Source organism: Malurus melanocephalus, unplaced genomic scaffold (assembly GCF_030028575.1).
Source record: "Malurus melanocephalus ecotype Western Australia unplaced genomic scaffold, MMel_1.1 scaffold_287, whole genome shotgun sequence".
Taxonomy (NCBI): domain Eukaryota; kingdom Metazoa; phylum Chordata; class Aves; order Passeriformes; family Maluridae; genus Malurus; species Malurus melanocephalus.
In genome coordinates, this window is record NW_026623519.1 from 670,827 (window position 1) to 690,303 (window position 19,477).

The 19,477-nt window shown below is 55.6% G+C and overlaps 1 protein-coding gene across 10 annotated transcripts in view; it reads right to left on the minus strand.

Annotated features, from left to right (window-relative positions):
- CHD6 (chromodomain helicase DNA binding protein 6) overlaps positions 1–19,477 on the minus strand; it is an 89,354-nt gene that overhangs the window by 24,696 nt on the left and 45,181 nt on the right. For 7 of the 10 annotated variants that reach the window (XM_057376649.1, XM_057376651.1, XM_057376647.1 and 4 more), the window contains 18 exons: positions 16,126–16,264; positions 15,469–15,618; positions 12,643–12,708; positions 12,128–12,186; positions 11,675–11,792; positions 10,486–10,572; positions 10,149–10,298; positions 9,732–9,853; positions 8,859–9,102; positions 8,275–8,451; positions 6,585–6,728; positions 5,545–5,800; positions 4,886–5,096; positions 4,256–4,451; positions 3,588–3,752; positions 3,005–3,184; positions 1,684–1,794; positions 203–405 (listed from right to left, as the gene is read on the minus strand). In XM_057376649.1, the coding sequence (XP_057232632.1) occupies positions 203–405; positions 1,684–1,794; positions 3,005–3,184; positions 3,588–3,752; positions 4,256–4,451; positions 4,886–5,096; positions 5,545–5,800; positions 6,585–6,728; positions 8,275–8,451; positions 8,859–9,102; positions 9,732–9,853; positions 10,149–10,298; positions 10,486–10,572; positions 11,675–11,792; positions 12,128–12,186; positions 12,643–12,708; positions 15,469–15,618; positions 16,126–16,264 (2,778 nt within the window). Of the gene's footprint in view, positions 1–202; positions 406–1,683; positions 1,795–3,004; positions 3,185–3,587; positions 3,753–4,255; positions 4,452–4,885; positions 5,097–5,544; positions 5,801–6,584; positions 6,729–8,274; positions 8,452–8,858; positions 9,103–9,731; positions 9,854–10,148; positions 10,299–10,485; positions 10,573–11,674; positions 11,793–12,127; positions 12,187–12,642; positions 12,709–15,468; positions 15,619–16,125; positions 16,265–19,477 lie in introns of those variants that run through there. The other 3 variants (XM_057376654.1, XM_057376648.1, XM_057376653.1) reach the window with 2 other exon arrangements.

Here is a 19,477-nt window from a genome sequence, read left to right on the forward strand (position 1 = left end):
GACTCTGGAAGTGCCAACTGCCAAGCTCATGCTTTGTCCTCCTAACTCTCCTTCCATCCCAAACATTCACTTAGAGCTCAGGTCCCACCAGGAACATGACTGCTGGACGGAGAGGACACTGCAGCAGGACAGTGGCTGGTGCAGCCAGTGGCCCACATGGGCACTGGACACTGTGGCTGTCTCTCACAGGGGTGAGACTCACCCAAATATGAGCAGGTTCTTCTCCACACGGAAGCACTCAGCCCGCAGGTACCGCCGTGTCTTCTCGTTAAAGCGCCGCGAGCGTGTGGGTCGCTCGTCCGAGTCACTGTCCAGCTCAGAGAACTCCATCAGCTCATCCTCTTCGAAGGAGTTGTAGTGTTTGGTTTGCTTCCGCACCCGGGGTCTGTCGATGACCAGGCTCTCCTGTGAGGGACAGTGCAGAGAATGTTCTCAAGTACAAGCAGAAACATGTGCTCTTCTCCCCCRTCACCCAGGCTCTGCTCCTGGCTTCCCAGTCCTCCAGATGACCATCACCTTCCCAGTGGCTTACCTGTGTGCAGTTCTGCCTGCACACTAGACAACTCCTGGCCAGCACAAAATTCAGCCTGACTGATGACAGGCTGAGAAGCAGCCCCTCTGTGTCCAAACTGCTGACARGCAGCAGCTGACTCAGCTCTGAGTCACTCCTGGCCCTCTCCGTACTGCCTGTGCCAAATGCTGTGCTTAAGRCAGTGTGATCTCTGTGTTGGGGGACAGGTGGGCTGGAACAGGAAAAGCAGCTTCCAAGAAGGTGCAGGAGGGAGCAGTATGAAATTAAATAGCATGTACCTGTCTCCTCTCCTTACCCCTGCTGTTGAATGAATGAATGCCACGTAAATCTGCCTGAATTTGAGGCACACGGGACACACACACACACACACACACACACACACACACATGCACGTGCACACTCTCTCCCATTGCTCCGGCTTGAGCAGTGGGCTCTGCAGAGCTGAAGGGCCTCCATCCTGCTGAACACCATTTCTACAGCACTGCTGCTGTAACTGGGATCACAGCAGCTCTGGGGCTGAGCTGGAGGCAGCAGCAGCACCCTGTGCCTGATGGAGGAGCTGGGAAGAGAGACCTGAGCTGCAGCTGAGCCCGTCATCTCAGCAGGGCCAGCAGAGAGGTGGGACCGCATCTATCCTCTCCTGCCTCCCCGCAGGCAGAGGCAGCAGTCTGTGCTCATGAGAAGCAGCAGAGGGGCAGCTCTGATCTCTGCTCTCTGTGACCAGAGACAGGACCCACAGAAATGGCTGGAGCTGCRCAAGGGTGGGGATGAGGCTGGATATCAGGAAAAGGTTCTTCCTCAGAGGGTGCTGGRCACTGCCCAGGCTCCCCAGGGAATGGGCACAGCCCCRAGGCTGCCAGAGCTCCAGGAGTGTTTGGACAGTGCTCTCAAGCAGCAGGAGGGATTGCTGGGAGTATAGATTAAGCACCTTGAAATACCAAGAGAGACATAAACCAAGATGTGGCTGTTGGTCAATAAATCAGGCCTTTGGCCAGCATTCATGGGTCAGTCCTCCCTTGCAGTAATTCTTGATGCCCAACATAAATCCTTTCAGAAATCCAGAGAAAACACACAGCTCCCACTTGGACACTAGGCCACATGGTGTCAGGTCAGGGTTTTGTAAGGCACATGGGCCATAAACTGCATCCTACCTTTTCATTCTTGGCGTCTGTATCAAGCTCTGCTATCTTGGCCCACTTCTGCCAGAAATTGGGGTCATCTAAGGAAATGTCAGTTCTGTTTCCTGATGCTACAAAGCTGGCCTAGGAAGGAAAGAACAGGAGTGAACAGATGCAACCCACCATCCAAGTATGTTTTGTCCCATACAGAGATCCCCCCCCACCTGTCTTGAGTGCACAGTCTCACTGCCATGGGGTGTTACAYCCCAAGCTGGTACATGACAGAGGGTTCTTTGTTTACCTAAGGGAGCTGAACCACTCTGTTCTGCAGTCCTGCCTGACCCACTGTAAATGGAGCCTGGCTGTGCAAGAGGAGGGACAGATGGCCCTTAGTGGCCCCAGCAGGCACCAGCCAGAGCACAGCATGGAGTTGGCTCCTCAGGCTCCCTGGGGGTTTTGTCAGGCCCCACAGCACACAGCTTCCATGGCACAGCAGCACCTGACTTTGGGCATCGTGCAGCCCAGCAGCTGGGTCCTGCCACCATCCTGTGCTCCCTCTGCACAGCCAGACCTCATGGCTGCAGAAGACTGAGGCTGGAGACAGAGACCAGCTGTGCTGCAGAAGGATTGTGCTGAAGGTACCACAGCTCCTTCTCACATCACTGGCAGCTCAGGTCACCCCCTGTGCTTCTGCTCAGTAAAGCACCACAMCCGAGGCAGCACCAGTGACTGGAAGGGCAGGGAGGGCGACAGACTCCAGATCAAATAAGCTCAGCCCATGAGTAAGAAGGYCAGCCTAGCTCAGGACTGGATCTCACCCAGGCTTTGAACCCATCCATCCTCCCTGAGGTGACGCCTGACCCTGTTTACAATGCCCCTGGGCAGAGTCCAGCTCTGGGGCACGGTCTGCTGCCAGGAGCCCTCAGCCTGTGAGAGCCAGGCCTCCAATCTGCAGCAACCTGACAGGGATGCAGCAGCAGCTCTGCAGCCATCCACACCTCCAACCTGGGAACAGAGCACATCTGGACACTGCCCAGAACTGGAGCACAGGCCCTGCCCTGCCTTCTCACTGGCCTGAATCAGCTTCAGAGGGAGAGCTCAATGCTTCTAGGCAGCCTTCCATCAGCTGATGCCAGGCTGATGGCCCCTCCTCTGCCAAGAGAGACAGGAGATCACATGTGCTGTGGCACCCCAGCAAGGTCTCACTCCTGGGCAGTGGGACAGCAGAGCTTGGCCTCCAAGCAGATGYGTCCACACACAGGTAAGAAGCTGGCCAACCACTACTACCCTGCATATTCCCCTTCCCCCATCCCCAGGGGAAATCCCCCTTCACTCCCAGTGGAGCACAGCACACCTTGGCAAATGTGGAGCCYTTCCCCTCAGACTGGATTGTGATGGTCTGTGTCCTGCGCTGAAGGATCTGATCAATGTCTTCCTCACAGAACTTTGAGCCTTCATCCTCCTCATCCATCAGCGCGCCGTAGGCACCCTTCCGCAGCAGGTCCTCCACCTCCATCTTGGAGAGCTGCTGAACCTGCCCAAAGCACGGGGGCATCACCAAGCTGGCCAGCAACCATGACCACAGCACAGCAGGAGAAGGGTCCTCCCTCTGCTCCAGGAGAAAGAGACCCAAGCCAACCCAGACCTGCTGCTGCTAAAGCAAAGAGGTCACTTCAAAACTCTGCCTGAGGGACTGTCAGGAATTTCAGTCCATGCCACCCTGGACATAACATCATGTGTCCTCTATCCCCATGGCAGTGCAGGAAGAGCCTGGCAGGCCAAAGAGCAGCAGTGCAAGTGTGTGTGATTGGGCTCTCCCTCCCCAAAGCCTGCCCAGTCCCTGCTCTGACCTGGCAGTGATTTGCACGGAGAGGAGGAGAGGAGGAGAGCTCTCCTGCAGTGGTTCCCACCTGGCCCTGCTCCAGCATCCAACCTACCCCATTGGTGCTGCCCTTGCGGTTGATGTCCTGCAGCACAGCTTTATCCAGGCCCAGCTTCAGGCTGGCCTTGTCAAACATCTCCCGTTCATAGGAGTTCCTGGTGATGAGGCGATAGACCTTCACCGCCTTGCTCTGCCCGATACGGTGGCAGCGAGCTTGAGCCTGTAAGGGCAGAGGGCACAGCATCAGCAGGGAGTCACACCAGATAGGGTGGCGGGGCTTGTGGCACCCTGCACCAGCATCTACACTCACCCACCCAACCCACAGTCAGCTCCCACCCTCCACAGCACCCTCACTCCCTGCCTGTGCCTGACCTGGCAGGGCTCTGGCACATCTTGCACAGCTGTGGAGGAGTGGGGAATGCCAGCACCCTCACGCAAGGATACAGGGCTTGGGCTGCAGGCTTGGCTGAGATGTGGCACACAACACTGCACCCAYTGCAACACCAGGCACGGACACAGTGTTGCCTGCTCTGTGGCCCATCTGTGCTTTCAGAGCCACACCATGATCTTTCCCGTGTCCTGTCCCCTCTGCCCACATTCCTGCCAGCACTCCTGCWCAGCACCTTGTGCCCAGCTGGTGCTGCTGCCCTGCCCTGCCTGGCACAAGTGATGGGAGCTGTGTGCCAGGACCTCCCAGSAACCTGGCCCTGCCCAGCCCGTTACCTGCAGGTCATTCTGCGGGTTCCAGTCAGAATCGAAGATGATGCAGGTGTCAGCAGCAGTCAGGTTGATGCCCAGCCCACCTGCCCGTGTGCACAGCAGAAAGACAAAGCGATCCGAGTCGGGCTTGCAAAAGCGGTCGATGGCAGCCTGGCGCAGGTTGCCACGCACCCTCCCATCAATGCGCTCGTAGGTGTACCTGCTCGAGATGGGAAGAGGTCAGAGCGGCACCACGGCATCACAACCTGAACAGGCTGTGGCTTTCAAATCCATTTCTGCTTCTTCCCCCGGGCTCTGTGGGCACACAGGCAGCCAGGACTTACTGGCAGGACCTGTGCCCAGGTGRAGGCTCAGGCCCCATCAGCCTGTGTGCACTGTGGTTCCCAAAAGTTGTACCTTTTATGATGACAGAATCATCAAACCCCATGCATGCTGCATGGATATGGGGCTGATGGGAACCAGGACCAAGGGAAGGACCTACTTCCACCTGGTCACTCTGAGGACTAGCCCTGGACTACACAGAATGGACAGGTCTGACATGCTTAGCCGCATGCTGTGGTGTTGCCACTTTGTATCTACGGTGCATGRAGGGGCTGCGGAGGAGCCGTGCTGAATGCTGGAACCTGTACTAACCGTCTCTGGATGAGATAGTCCTCCAGGATGTCAAGACAGCGCACCATCTGCGAGAAGATGAGCACCTTGTGCCCACCAGCAATCAGCTTGGGAAGCAGCTTATCAATGAGCACCAATTTGCCGGCTGCCTGGATCATCGCCTGCAGCTGGAAGTCTGGTGCCTCTGGGCAGTGAGTTTTACGGAAGTCTTCCAGGATCTTCTCCTCTGCCCCTGCCAGGTGAAAAGGGATGTGAGCTCCTGGCGAGGCTGGCAGTGCAGCTGCCCAGGGCAGCAGCAAGAGACCACACAAGCAACASAACCCATGCAGTCACAGCTAGGGAGGCTGGCTAGAGACCTGCTGCAGAGCCTTCACTTCTGGRACTAAACATCTTCAGGGCTTATATTAGCTCTTGGCAGAACAAGTCAGGCTGTGGCACTGGTTCTGCATCAGAACATCCCCAACACAGCCTCAGGAGGMCCCGAGGTGCCCAACAGCAAGCAGCCCTTGGGGAGCTGGGCTGCCCGGGAAGACAACAGGACAAATCAATGCCACACCGTCGGCAGAAGACACAAGGCCTGAGCTGGCTCCCCAGCTGGGCAAGATCTGTTCAGAGTGAGCAGTAAATTTTGCAGCGATACTTGCGTGTCCCCCCACACAACTCCTGTGCACAGCCCTCACCATTGATGAGGTACGGGTGATTGCAGCACTTGCGCAGCTCCATCATGGTATTGATGAGGTTGGGCATATTGTGCTGGTTGGCACCCTTGGAGAGGAAGGAGAAATTCTTCTCCAGGATGGCCCGGTAGTATTTCTTCTGGATATTGGTCAGCTCCACCTCAATGATGGTCTCCTGCTTGGGTGCCAGATTCTTCTCTACATCATCCTTCAGCCGTCGCAGCATCATGGGCTTCAGGATGGACTGCAGCTTCTTCACCTGCAGAGCAAGCGCAGACACTCAGTGCCCTCCCTGCATGGCAAACACATGGGCACAGCAGAGGGATCTGCAAGCCTACAGCCTCTCCATGCTGCAAACCCACTACAAGTGGGTGCAAACCCACTACAAGCTGGAGTGGCTGCTCAGCATCCAGCCAGGACAGCTTCAGGGGCTGGGGTCCTTGGGGCAGGCATGTCAGTGACCAGTCCTGAGCTAYGAACTCCACATGCCTGTGCTGCCAGCAGCCTTGGGTGTCTGATGCAGGAAGAGAGCTGAGATGGTAGTTRCTTGGTGTGCCTGCACCTACTCCCACAGAACGACAATCTGTGTGCAGTTCCCACATTCTAAAGGCAGTGGAATGGCCCAGGTGACTGAGCAGCTTCCCATGATCCACACTCAAGGAGAACTTTGGAGGAGAGCTCTCCAGGGAAACCTGACAATGCTGACAGACACATGGACTCACTGACCTCCCCATTCCCCCTACACTCCTGTTGGTCTCAGGGACAGACCTGGTGGGAGAAGCAGGTGAGATGTTCTACCCAGGCATGCAAGGGCAGCAGGGAGTCAGCTGGGAGCAGACCACTAGGCATGTGGATGTGCCCCTAGGCATGGGCTGGTCTCCTCTCCCTTGAGCAGTGTTGGAGGCTCTGTCAAATTTTGCTTCTCCTGGCATGAGGAGTGCTATCCACTTCCATGAAGCACATGTCTGAAAGCATGCCTGGTTTGGTCACCACGTGTCCCAGTGGCCTGTGCCAACAGTCACCAGCATCACTCTTCCAGATACCTGCTCCTCTGTCTTCAGGTCTCCAAACTCTTCCAGGAAGGCTGTCTCTGAGGGGAACTGCTGTGGCTCCAGAAAATTTAGGAGGCTGAAGAGCTCCTCCACAGAGTTCTGCAGCGGGGTCCCTGTCAGCAGCACCTTGTGCTCCTGTGAACACACAGAAAACAGGTTGAGGGCTCAACCACACTAACTATGTTGAAGGGATCCCACGGCTGTCTCCCAGCCCCAGAAGCACTCCGGGTGGCCTGGAAGCACACACATTCCCTGAGAGGCCTCTTTGGCCATAGTGACAGCCCTGACCAGGCCACTGTCACTCAACACTGTCTTGTGGCTCCCAGGATGCTCCTGTGCACATGTTCCAGTCCAGCTCTGTGCAGCAACAACAGCCAAACCCAAGATCTCAGACTACCCCCAGGTTGCAGCCCTGCCCTGGCACAAGAGCCTCAGGCAGGGCTGTGCTGGAGCTGGACAGGGACACTGACAAAGCCCAAGCTTCCGTAAAGCTGGGGGCAGGATGTCCATCTTCGGGGCTCAGGGAGAACAACAGAGAACATGGTCCAGAGCCATGGGATACTGAGGGGCAGCAATGACCTGCTGCTAGGGTCAGTCTCAGCAGGGTGCTCCAAAATCAGCAYGGGCAGGTAAGACTGTGCTTTGAGAACAAGGGAGAGCTTTTCTTAAAGGTTCACCATGTAGGCACATGTGCAGTACAAGGAGATTGGGTCCAGAGAAGCCCCAAGACCTGGGGGTGTGAGGGCTGGATGATCCCTCAAGRAGAGCGCTCTCCCTCCCATGCCTGGCAACATGGGCTCGTCCCAGGTGCACCAGATGCTCTGTACCAGCACAGCCACAACCTTGGACTCACTGCTCAGGCTAATCCTCTGGCCCAGCCTAGCACAGGAAATGCCCTCAGAGTGGCCAGCTAGGAAAGAAAGGCAACTGTAAGCTGGGAAGCTCTGAGGGCACCACAGGACTTGTAAAAAGGAAGGTGATGGTTTAGAAGGGGGACCAGTAGTAATCCTGCTTTGACCCAAGCTCATAACCCAGTAGGGACATGCTCAAGACACAAAGTCAGAGGAAACAGCAAGGTCTTTTAGAATTTGTGGGAGCCAAAAGACTAATTATTTTCAGAGGCCTGGCCCAGCTACAGGTGAGCAYGGTGGAAACTGGGTACAGCTGGAAGATCCAGTAGGTCTGACAGCCCTTGGTCCAGCAAATAGCAGTGCTGCTTTTCCCAGGGCTGGGAAAGAACTGGACATCCAAGTAATTTCCCAGAGCAGCTCAYTGATCCCTTTCTTAACATGCACAGTCCTGCACTCCTCTCCTGGCATGGACTGGTCCCATGTTTGCACAGCAGTAAGAAACCAGCTAAACCATAGTCTTGGTCAGTGTAGGGCACAAGGCACACCATGGCTAAGGGTGCTGTGCAGGGCAGGCCAGTAACTATTCCCATGTGCTGCAGAGCTTCCACTGTGCTGCAGGGCTCTGGCAGGGAGCACACCCAAGTGGGAAGGCATAAAGGGAGTTAATATTCCACTCTGGCAAAAAGAAGTTTGTGAGGGCTGCAGGGCACCAGTGCCCCATCCATCAAAGGAACSTCTGGATGGTTTTCCTCCAGCCTGGCACAGGGCCTAAGCCGCTGACAGTGGCATCTGAGTGCTCAGCATAGCCATCTCCAGCCCACCCTGCTCACCAGGGCCATAAGCTTCAGCCCCTCCAGGAGTTTGCAGTTTCGGTTCTTCAGGCGATGTGCCTCATCAATGACCACACAGCGCCACTGGATCTTCTTCAGCTCTGGGCAGTCAGCGAGGATCATCTCAAATGTGGTGATAACCACCTGGAACTTGAAGAGCCCAGGGAGAGGGTTACCCTAGGGAAACAGAAACCAGAGTTTGAGTCCTGCAGAGTGGCAGCACAGTGTCAAACCTCCTGTATGACAGCATCAGTGTGAGCATMTGACTCTGAGCTGGGATTTCCCCAGAATAATCTCTCTCAAGCATGGGCAGATTCCTGCAAGCCTCCTTGCTGGCCACAGCAAACCTGTGTACCTCCAAACCAGACACTGCCTCAGGCCTGGACAAGATMCTTCCTCGTTCAGCATGAGCTGTGCCGGTTCACTCATATACAGTGCAACCTGAGCCCATGCCAGCAAAGGGGACTGAGAAGATCACCTTTCCCTCTCCAAATGAACAAGCTCCACAGGCAGCTCAGTGCTTTCCAAGTGAAGGAAGACAGGGCTGGGGGATGCATCCTGGGAGTGCTGTGTGCATCAGTCACCTGTGTGTCCCTGTAGACCATCTCGTACTGCTGGATCATCTGCCGGCTGATCTGGCTGCCATGGTACACGATGGCATTCATCTCCGTCCACGTGCGGAACTCTCTCTCCCAGTTCGTGATGGTGGAGAGAGGTGCGATGATGAGGAAGGGGCCATGGATTCCCATCAGGAATATCTCTGAGAGGAAGGTGATTGACTGGATTGTCTTCCCCARTCCCATCTCGTCAGCCAGGATGCAGTTCTTCCTGCAGAGATGGATAGGGTCAGGTCAATGTGGCTCTTGGTGGCAGAAACCACTCTGTCACCAACTCTTTGATGGGATGTCAAGCACATCACCTCTGCCCACACTTCTCTGACCCTGCAGCATGGAGCATGGGGGTACTTTGGGATAATGGCCCGAATCTGTCTGGGTAAGCCAGCCATCCTCTTGTAAGATCATGGATTCAAAATCAGCATGAAAGATGCTGYTCTTCAAGTACACACAAGCCAGGGAAAGATGCATCTGATTATCTGCTACAGCTGAGAACACACATAATCCTGCCTTGCCTGCCTGCCACACAATGGGTCACCAATAGCCTGGCTAAAACCAAAAAAACAGGTGTATCTTAGAAACCATAACTAAGCCCTACTATCTCCAAGACTCATCAGCATTTACAAGGAAGAAACATTCCTAAAGACTCAATTGCAAAGCTAAAGCAAATCTCTTTCTGGCAACTGCCTGCCAGCTCCAGCACTTAAAGAACTCAGTGGCTGCTCTGTCAGGCCACTGTTTGTGTGCTCTGCTCCCCAGCTTTGCTGATCCCATGACAGCACACAGAGGGGCTGCTGCCAGTGGGACTGCTCATGGGAGCATTGGGCTGCAGCCCCTCCTCACCTGTTATACCAGTTAAAGAGCAGCCAGTTCATTCCCTCCAGCTGATACTCCCGCAGCTGGTTGCTGTTCTTGTACTCGCGGGACTTCTCTAGTTTCTGCCAGGACTCCGACGCTGGGCGCTCCTAGGAGGGGAGAGCAGGAGCAAGGTCCATGGGAGATGCTAATGCCCAGTAAGGCTAGATCCCACTGCTGGGGCTGCACAAAAGGACAACGCTTCCAASTGGTCACTGACAGCTGAACCATAACAAGGTCTTGGCCTCTGGAACCCACCCTCAGACCCTGACAACAAACCCAGCCAGAAGGGAGGATATGGGGCTCGCACTGCAGCACCAGGGACAAGGTCAACACTGYTGGACTGTGGCAAGACACAGGCAGTCCCTGTGCCCAGGGCAGCGAGCKGCCAGCCGGGTACGTTACCTCAGGGTACGTTACCATGTGCTTGATTTCTGGAGGGATTTGGAGGGCTTCAAACTCTTTAATCTTCCCTGGGTCAACATCCTCCTCCAGTTCCCAGGTGCTCTCCTCGTAGGGCAGCGAGCACCACTTCACCAGGTAGTGAGTCACCTCCTGCAGCGTGGAGAGACATGGGCTCGGAGACAGGGAGGGTCAGCAGCCCTCCACCCACCCTGTGCCAAGGGTCCTCAGGGACAGGGAAARCTGGGAAGGCTCAGGGTGCTCAGAGATGACCCACTATGTACACCATGGGGCAGGACCTCCTCCCTCCTTCCCTCTAYGGGGCTAGCAAGCCTCTCACCTCCCCGGTGTCAGGGTCCTTGGTGTGAGCCACTTCCAGAATACGATCYACCTCCACGTAGTCTGGGTTGAATAAATCCTCATCAGGCTGTGATGGCAAACAGTAAAGTGGGAAGTATGTTCAAGGTGATTCCAGGGTTAAACAGATGGGCACAAGTAAACAGCTGCAGGGCATCTGTCCCCAGGATGCTGCTAGCTGTGTACAGCACACCAAGTGCCCTGGACACAGGTACAGACATCTGTCTCTGGGCAGGGAGGATGGAGGAGCCCCACAGAAGGCAAAGCTCTTTCTTTAGAGCATTGTGCTGCCCTTGCTGGGAGGCAGGAATGTCCTCTCCAGCCTATCTGGCCCCAGAGTACAAATCCTAAGCTGTCTGCTCCAGCTGATGTGCAGCATCCAGAGCTGTGAYTGCCACAGCACACAGCACCCAATGAACCCCACGCCTGCAAGGGATGACATTGTGGTCTCTGCCTCTGCCTCCCTCTCACCCCAGCTAGCAGTAGTCCTTCCTAGGGTGCGGGAAGGAGAAAAACCAGGCTTCTATGCTCACAACTCCCGAAGCCCCAGTTAGTTACAGGAAAAGAGCATGTGCTCCTTGCTGAACTGTCAGTGGTACAATGTGTTCCAACACATGCTTTTTTTTTGTATCCTGAGAAAGACCCCAAACAGACTCGTGAGTGAGAAATTTGACACACACCCCCAGCTTTCCAGCTACAATGGAGAAATTTCCATAGCCTACTGGCCTGATTTAGACTTGTAAGGGGCAGTTTGAGGAGATCCAACAACTATCTCTGGAGCAGCAAGATAAATTATAGAACACCTTTCATACTAGGCAAGATTAATCTGCTTATAGAGCAGAGCAGGCAGGAGCTGYCCTAAGCCCAGATATTTATAGCTCACTCTCTCCCATAGCATCTCTGCTCCACCACAGAAGCACCTCCAGCCCTGCATGGTGCCCCTCCTTCCCACCAAGCAACTCTCCAGCTGGCAGTGCCCAGCAAGTGACACTTGTCACCCTGCTCATAACYCAACCAGTAACATTACAGGTGTCCAGGGCACACAGCTCCAGCCCTGGTGCTTTTGGCCCCAGAGCTGGTCTGGCCTTGGTGTCATGGGCAGCTTCTGGCCTGTTCAGCCACCGCCCTGAGCTCAGGGTTGGGCACCACTGCTCATTGTGCTCCRCTCTCACCTCTGTAAAAATATGTTTCATCTGAGCTTGCTTGTTCCGGAAGCGCTTTATCTTCTGGGAGATCCTGGGGTCCTTCTCCAGCTCCTCCAGCGTTGCCCATTTACAGTGGAGGTAAGAACTGCAGGGAGAAAAAGATCAACAACACATGACCAAGACGYCTTTGGTCCCAAACCCATCCACCAYACAGAGCAGCAGGGATTTCCCAGCTATCCCAGCCCATGCTATGCCACCCCAAACYAGGGAAAGCCATGGCCCAGGACCAGGCCAAGACCAAACACTGAAGCTGCAGCAGCTTCCCTGCTTCCCACCACCATGGCTGGCTCAGGAGAACAGGGGCAGGAAAACAGGGATGCTGGGGCTTCATCTGGGGATAGGAYGGAGGTGGAAGTGCACAGTCCTTCCTCCTGCATGCACAGGGCCCACAGAAAAAAAGCACCACAACACTGCACATACAAGTTCCTGTACTTGACGTAGAACTCCTCTGTCTCAAATGCCAGGCCTCCAGGATGAGCCTGAAACCAAGGGAAGGAGAGTMAGAGACAGTCAGAGGCTGTGTAGAAGCTGAGGGGGCATGCTCAGTCATCCTGTGCAGGGCCACAGGCTCCAGGGACTGAGCCCCAGATGATGAGGACAGCCAGGCACTCGCTGTGCTGCTGCTGCACTGGTGGTGCAGTAGCYCCAGGGAACATGATGTGAGACCTTCCTTGAGCATGGGGGATTCCAAGACCTTCTGGGCATCAGCCCAGGCCTGACTGCTCTCCAGAGGCTTACTGGTGCCCAGGAAAGGAGGGGCACCACACTGACCCACAGCTCCAAAAGGGGCCAGTCTTGGCATACCCCAGCACCCCACCACAGYAACAAGAGCACCACTATTAGCTACCTCTCATGTCCCTGCTGCACAGGGCAGCCAAGTCCAATCTCTCTTCTGCTCAGGGACTCCCAGCCCCATTGACATTTTTGCCACTCACCTCCTTCTGCACCATCCTGGARGCAAGGATCTTCTCAATGATATTGGCATCATCCTCGGGAGGCTCCTGTGAGCAGGAAAGGATAGCTCTGTTTTTCCAGCTCGTCATGTGCCCCCAGCACAGAATGGCTGCTTGAACTTCTCCCAGTGCCCCAGCCAAGCAGGCAGAGCCAGCACTGGGAGCTGGGAGAGCTGTGCAAGGGTGAAAGGGTGTMGATGCTGCCAGCCCAGCTACCCCCACCCTCTGCCTGTCCTCCTCAGAGCAGCCAAGCCACAGCACTGCCAGGTTTGCTCTGTGGGTCCTTCCAGCTGCACCAGGGCAGCCAGAGAAGGTGGAAAGTCTCCCAGAAAAGAGGGGGGAGCTTGGGCACTTCTGGACTCCAGGAGGGAAATATGCCACAATGTGCACATTCCTGCTCCCAGGCACTCTCCATGCCACATCCTGGTCATGCCTTGGCATATATACAGCCCTATAGTGCTGTACGGCCCCAAGGGTCCCAGGAGAGCAGGCAGCATGTCTGTCAAGTCCTGCCACATACCACCCACACACTGTCATCTGCCCATGGCCACAGAACACTGACATCTGCCCAACAGCCCCTCACCCCACCACTCTCCATGCAGCTCTTCTTGGCAGGCTCAAAGTCTTGCCTCCCTCTCTTTGCAGGCTTCCACTGTGTCCCCAAAGAATCACCCATAGACACCTTCTGTAGGCACCCAGGAGCTCCCAGCACAGCCCCTCTCACTGAGCACAGGCTTGGCAGGAGGTGGCACTAACACTGTCCTGCTGCCAACTCTGGGGAGGTGGGGGCTCTCCAGGCTGCAGCTGTGCCAGGACCAGCACCACCGAATGTCAAGGGACAAGAGAGCCAGGCTTGTGCCTGTTTGTGCTACAGAGGAGACACACACATGAAGATCAGGGGAGATGACAGACACCAAAAACGTGGAGCTTGCTTGGCCATTAGAAATCTCAGTTCTGCTCCAGCTGGAGATAGTACAGCAGAAGGGGAAGCAAGTGCAGAGCAGAAAGGAGGACTCCTTTCATTTCCTTCAAGATGGAGGCWGAGTCTGGACCACAGCAAGGTCTTCAGGGACCCAGCCCTGAGGTGTCATCTTGTAGACTGGAAAGTCAAAGGAAGGCATGGGGCAGGCTGGGAARGGACAGACAGACAGGGCATCCCACACCACTCATCTGAAAGTGGGAAAGTCAAGACCATGCCCAGGGCCACAGCAACCCTTCCATCCCAGCCCTCAGGTGATCACTGCCTTGGCACCGTCCTTGAGTGCAGGGCAGGATGTTGRACCCAGAACCACAACACCATGAGCAGGGAACAGCAGGGCTGCCTGGGCCCCTAGGCTGCCATCTGAGACCCAGAGTACGATTTCTCTGCCCTACACCAGGTTACAATGGCTGAGGGGAGCACGCAGGAGTGCTCTAGCCACAGTCACTGCAGCGCTTGTTTCCCCACGCCCAGGCATCCAATCTGGCACTGCTGGGCTCTGCCTGACCCTCCCACAAAGAGTTTGTGTGAATGTGGCCATCGAAGCAGTGCATCCATGCCCTGGCGTGGGGAGCTCCCATGCTGATCCACAGCCCTTACACAGCCCCTGTAGTCTGTGGCTCATTGCTGGCTGCCTGAAGGCTGCTGCAAGAGCCCTGCACTGTCTCAAAGACCTGTTTAGGACCATGCCCAGGAAGCAGAAGGAAAGCTGCAAGTCCAGGCCATGAGGAGAGCAGCCATGAGGTCGCAACACTCACATCCTGCCCTGCCTGTCAGTTCTGATCCTAGCAGCAGCCACGGGCAGGCCCAGCTGGGCTGGCTGGCCAAGCCTCAGAGCAGCCACCCGGCCCGGCTGCTGCTGGACACCAGCCTTAATGACCCCCTGGAGCAGGACAAACTGAAGTGACAGTTTAGGACTGAGAGGAKAACGGGGTGGGTAGCACAGATGCATGGCAAAGGCAGCTCATACCTGCTGCTTTGAAATTCTCACTTGGAGAGAAGACTGCCAGGAGCCCAGCTGCAACACAGCCCTAGGCCGAGCTGAAGCAGCACCCGCAGGATGTTCCATGGGTGTATGACAGCCCCAGGCCAGGCATGGATCATGGGGTCAGGGCTTATCAACAGAGCTGACTAATGCCCACCAAAGCCTGGGGAAGAGGGGACTAGAGAGGGTTATAGAAACACCATGCAAACAACTTGTGACCGTTATTAATATCTGGCAGCTTTGTTAGTGACCAGAGWGATGGAATTGAGTCGCAGGATCCAACATAACAGTCACAGGAAGGAAGGAGACGTCAGCACCCACCAGGAGCCAGCAGTGACCCAGTGGGCAGAGGCAGCAGGACAGCAAGACCCAAAGCACAGTAGCACCAGCTGGTCCTTGCCATGCTGCCTAGCAGATCAGCTCAACTGGCAAGGGTTGGGCTGGCATCACTACACCCTGAGGCACTGATGGAGAGCAGCAATGCAGGCAGAAAATGATGACCTGGCACCTATAAASTCCTCAGCTGTCAGGGACGAAATAATAATCACAAACAGGAGCTACAGAGACCAGAGCCAAAGATGGCCACGGGAAGTGGGTAGGACATGTTCAGCTGCATGACATGGTCCAGAGGCCTTAGTCTCCAAGCAGGAGTGGGACAGTTGGACCAGCACACCACRTGTCCACCTCACAGTTCCTGAAAAGCCAGCCTGAACCCTCCCGGACAGGCACTCTCATCCCATCCTTGACCTGGGACCACCACTTTCTCAAGCCTCAACACTGACATTTTGGGACACCCTGCATGAGGCAGATCCCCCACATGCCCCAGTCCCACACTCAGAACTACCTCTGCCTGCCATGCCAGAGTAGAGGCGGAGAGCGCCGAGGTCCGTCCAGCTCCCAGCACGGCAATTGTCTCGCCATCATCATCCACGACCTTGAAATCCAGGTCCTCATTGTACTTCCTCCTCTTCACCTGCCGTCCTGAGCGTCGTTTCTGTATACAGGATGAAAAAAGGAAGTGCCAGGGGGCACGAGCAGACCAAGTACCTCCACTGTGCTTGAGTGGCAGAGAGAAAGCTCCAGGGCTGCAGAAATTCCTTCCAGGTTACCTCCTGCCCCAGCGAGATGAGGGAGGTGGKAAGAACAGACAGTTCTTGAGGTGCTGAGTTCTCCACCCTGACCCACAGAGCCCTGTCAGTCCCTGAGACGTGAGGCAGAGGAACCCTGTCAGGATGCAGTGCATGCAGCCCCCCTGCATGTACCAGGACAGGGAACTGCCAGAGCCCTGGTGCAGAGGGACACACAAGGCTGAGGGACACGCAGGGCCCAGGGCAGCAGTGTGCACCCAACCCTGGGCCAACAGCTGCCTTCAGGCTTATAGAAGCTGGCCACACTGCTGAACATGCTCTCTGATTCTAGTGCCCAGGGGCCCCATTGTGGTCACACTGAGAGGCAGCCAGGATTTCACCCACCAGCACCCAGCTGAGGGCTTTGGACGTACCTGGCTGTCAGCTGACTCCGCAGACTCCTCTGGGCTCTGGACAGATGGGCTCAGGAGATCCTGGTCCAAATCCAAACTGTTCACTGGTATGTCATTTTTCCTCTTCCCTTTCTTCTTCTTCTCCACAGGGGTGTCTTTGCTGCCAAGGCAAACTGACAGTTAGCACATGTCCTAGGGATCCTAAGGGAGAGCCAGCAGGCACCCGCACAGAGCACTGCTCCCACGGGATCACCCAGAGGCAGCTCAAAGCTCCTAGGGGCAAGTCTTCCCCAGCACTGGGGATCCCCAGTTAGTCATGGTCATTAAGCACATCCAGTTCCAGAACACTGGGATAAAAGGGTCCCCCTGCCCTGCCTGGTGTGGAGGCTGGGGCTGTCACCAGCCAGGGGAACAGCCCCACAAGGGCTGTAGGAACTGGGGTTCAGCTCACAGGGTCCAGCACAAGCACAAAGAGGATCTCCCCACCACCAACCCCAGTGTGCCAGGGCAGCAAGGTGCCTGCTCTCATCACAGCACTCCCAAAGACATCCTGTGCTGATGAAAGTCAGAAATAAAATTCAGCAGCTCCAGAGGCAACCCATGTCCTGGCACCCCAGAAACAAACCTTCTGRTCTGAGGAGCACTGGCCACACTGCTGGCCACCTTCTGAGTGTGCCACCGAGCCCTGACAGACCCCAGAAAACCTTTATACCGAGCACAAGCTGCTCCAGCTCATGGGTTGTGTTCTTGAGCCACAGCACTGAGTCCCCACCTGAGATGGCTGAGCAAATAGGAGTGAGCCTCCAGCAGGCAGGAGTTAAGCCCTGTGATCGCCATGGACACAGGAGGATGCAGATCCGACTGCCACAGGTGCAATGGCCCATCACAGCAGTCACTGCCAGTTCCAAGGACCCACAGCAAAGCTCTGTCCCACCAGGCAGCTGTCCTCCAAGCTCAGGTCAYGGAGGGGATTTAGGCTCTGCTCCCATGAAAACCACTACCTTCCTGAAAAACGTGGAAAGACAAGCCCAGTGCCATGGCATGTTCTCRGGGTAAGGGCCACCTGCATCCCTGTGGCACCAGCACAACCTGCCTGCACAAGGAAATGGCACCAGGAAGCAGAAGGGTAGAAAACAACTGCTCCCAGCATGCCAGTCCATCCTCATCCTCTGCAAGGAACACTGTTAAGGGAATCACTCCAAAGAGATGATGCTTGTCCCGGGGCTGAGCAATGCCTCCTTCCTCATTTCCAGCCCCACCATCCATACCTCCACACCCCAGATATGCACAGTGGCAGAGGAACCATTCATTTCAAAGCCATATCAAGGTTTTAGCTCCATTTAAAGAGAAACTCATTGCTTGCCTGTGACAGCAAAAAATAAGGGTAAAAATCTGTTTCTCAGGTCAAAAATRCCCTAGCTATGCATCCAGGTCTCAATCAGAGGCCCTGAAAATGCTCTGSGAGCAGTGCCTCCACTGAGCAATAAATCCCAAGATATTGATTTGTAAGTCACAATTAACAACCACTTCATTCATGAGCCAGTCATTGACTATGATTAGAAATAATTTAGAAGAAATTATGCCAACATTATCTGCCACTTAGAGGACTCCCAGCAATCATTCCATCCACAGAGTACAAACTGACTAAAGCCTGCTGCTTGTCTCTCACCTCCCTGTGCTGCCAGGGGCCCCCAGGCACCTCCCCAGTTCCCCCTGGGCAGGGGGCAGAGGGGGACACACAGCCCTGCCCCCTGCAGACCTTCCACCCATGGCCATCCCTCACGCAGCAGGGTTTGCTGGTGGTTGACCCAGAGCCCAAAGCAAGTCTGAGAAAAGGCTGAAAGAGGAGTTGTGGAGGCAGGGAAGCTCTAAGGACCATGGGCTGGACTTTCCAAGCAGCAGAGCTGGAACAAGGTTCTCCTGGAAGGTGTAGATGAGAGGGAGGACACATCACAGGCTCAGGCTATACTGGGACAGAGCATCAGGAATGCACAGAGCTTTGTGGAACTCCCAGACTCCCACACATGGTTTCTTCTGGTTGCATGATGTGTTAGAGTTATATTAAATGATCTGTTTTGCATGAAGTGGCCCCTTTACCAGGGCTCTGCTGGCACCCAGCATAGCAAGCAGATCGCCCTTTGGCTGCTCCTAGTATGCCCAGACCCTGCTGTGCCCAGGCAGGAGGGCCAGGGTTTCCAGCTCGGCAGCTGGGGTCCATCTCTGGCAGGGTGGCCTCCCCACCAGCTGCTCACAGCAGGTCCAACAGTCATGGGCTGCCCTGTGACACTCAGCACCCTGTGACACTCAGTACCCTGTGACACTCAGTACCCTGCTGGCAGCCAAAGGACCTACAAGAGCCACGAATGCCTCCAGGAGCACACACCTTCATGGCTTTCTCTTCCCCTGGGTTGCCCTGCTTTGGTCTGGTCCCACAGGTCCTGCCACAGGGCACATCTCTGTGAGCTGCCTGTATGGCAGGTCCCTACTGGTGGAGCAGAAGTGTCATTAGGAAAATCTGCTAGGTTCATCCCTCATGCCAGGACCCTCCTGGGGACACAATACTGCATTTACATGGCTTCATCCTTCCCTTCCTTGCCTGCAGTCCCTCTCCTTCCCTCCCTACCTCCATCCCCCTGCTGCAGCCCTCCTTCGGGCCTGAAGAATCCTTTATCTCACCCTTCTGGCACTGTCTGTTTGAGCCACCCATCCCCATCTGCTCTAGCTCACCAGTCCATGACAAATATCTGCATGGCCCCAGGCTCAAGAAAACCCACAAGTGACAGCATGACTTGGGGACCTGCTGCATCCAGCTCTTGCCCTGCTCAGCAACTCACACCTCCTCCTGTCCACCACCAGCCCACACCAATGGCACTAAAGGCCACCCCAGTACCAGCTCTACAGCCATGGCCCCTCCAGGATCTGGCTGTCAGTGAGCTCTGAAGGAGCAGGACTGTAGAAGACCAAACACTGGTGCTGTTAAGACCTGCTCTGYTCTCTGCACACACTCTGCATTAGAAAGAAATCAGAGCTCCTGGCCAACCAGCCTATTAATTAAGAGGATGAGGAATTACCAGAGATGGTGGTGCTGGGCTRTGCAGTACAAGGGAGTTCTCAAGCCTTCTCCCACTGCTGGCCATGACTGCCTGCACAACTCCACAGCTGACAGGAGAGACAAGTCTCCCAGGAGAGGGAGAGGGKATGGGATGTGCTCCACCACCCTCCCAAACTCGAGCCAAGGGAAGGCAGGCTGCTGATCCCTGGGTGTGCACAGACCCCCATTTACACACAGTTCAGGGCAAGGTTTTTCTCACTCACATACCCTCGGCCTGGGCCCAAAACAGGTATAGCACATAGCACACACTGCCACATAGCA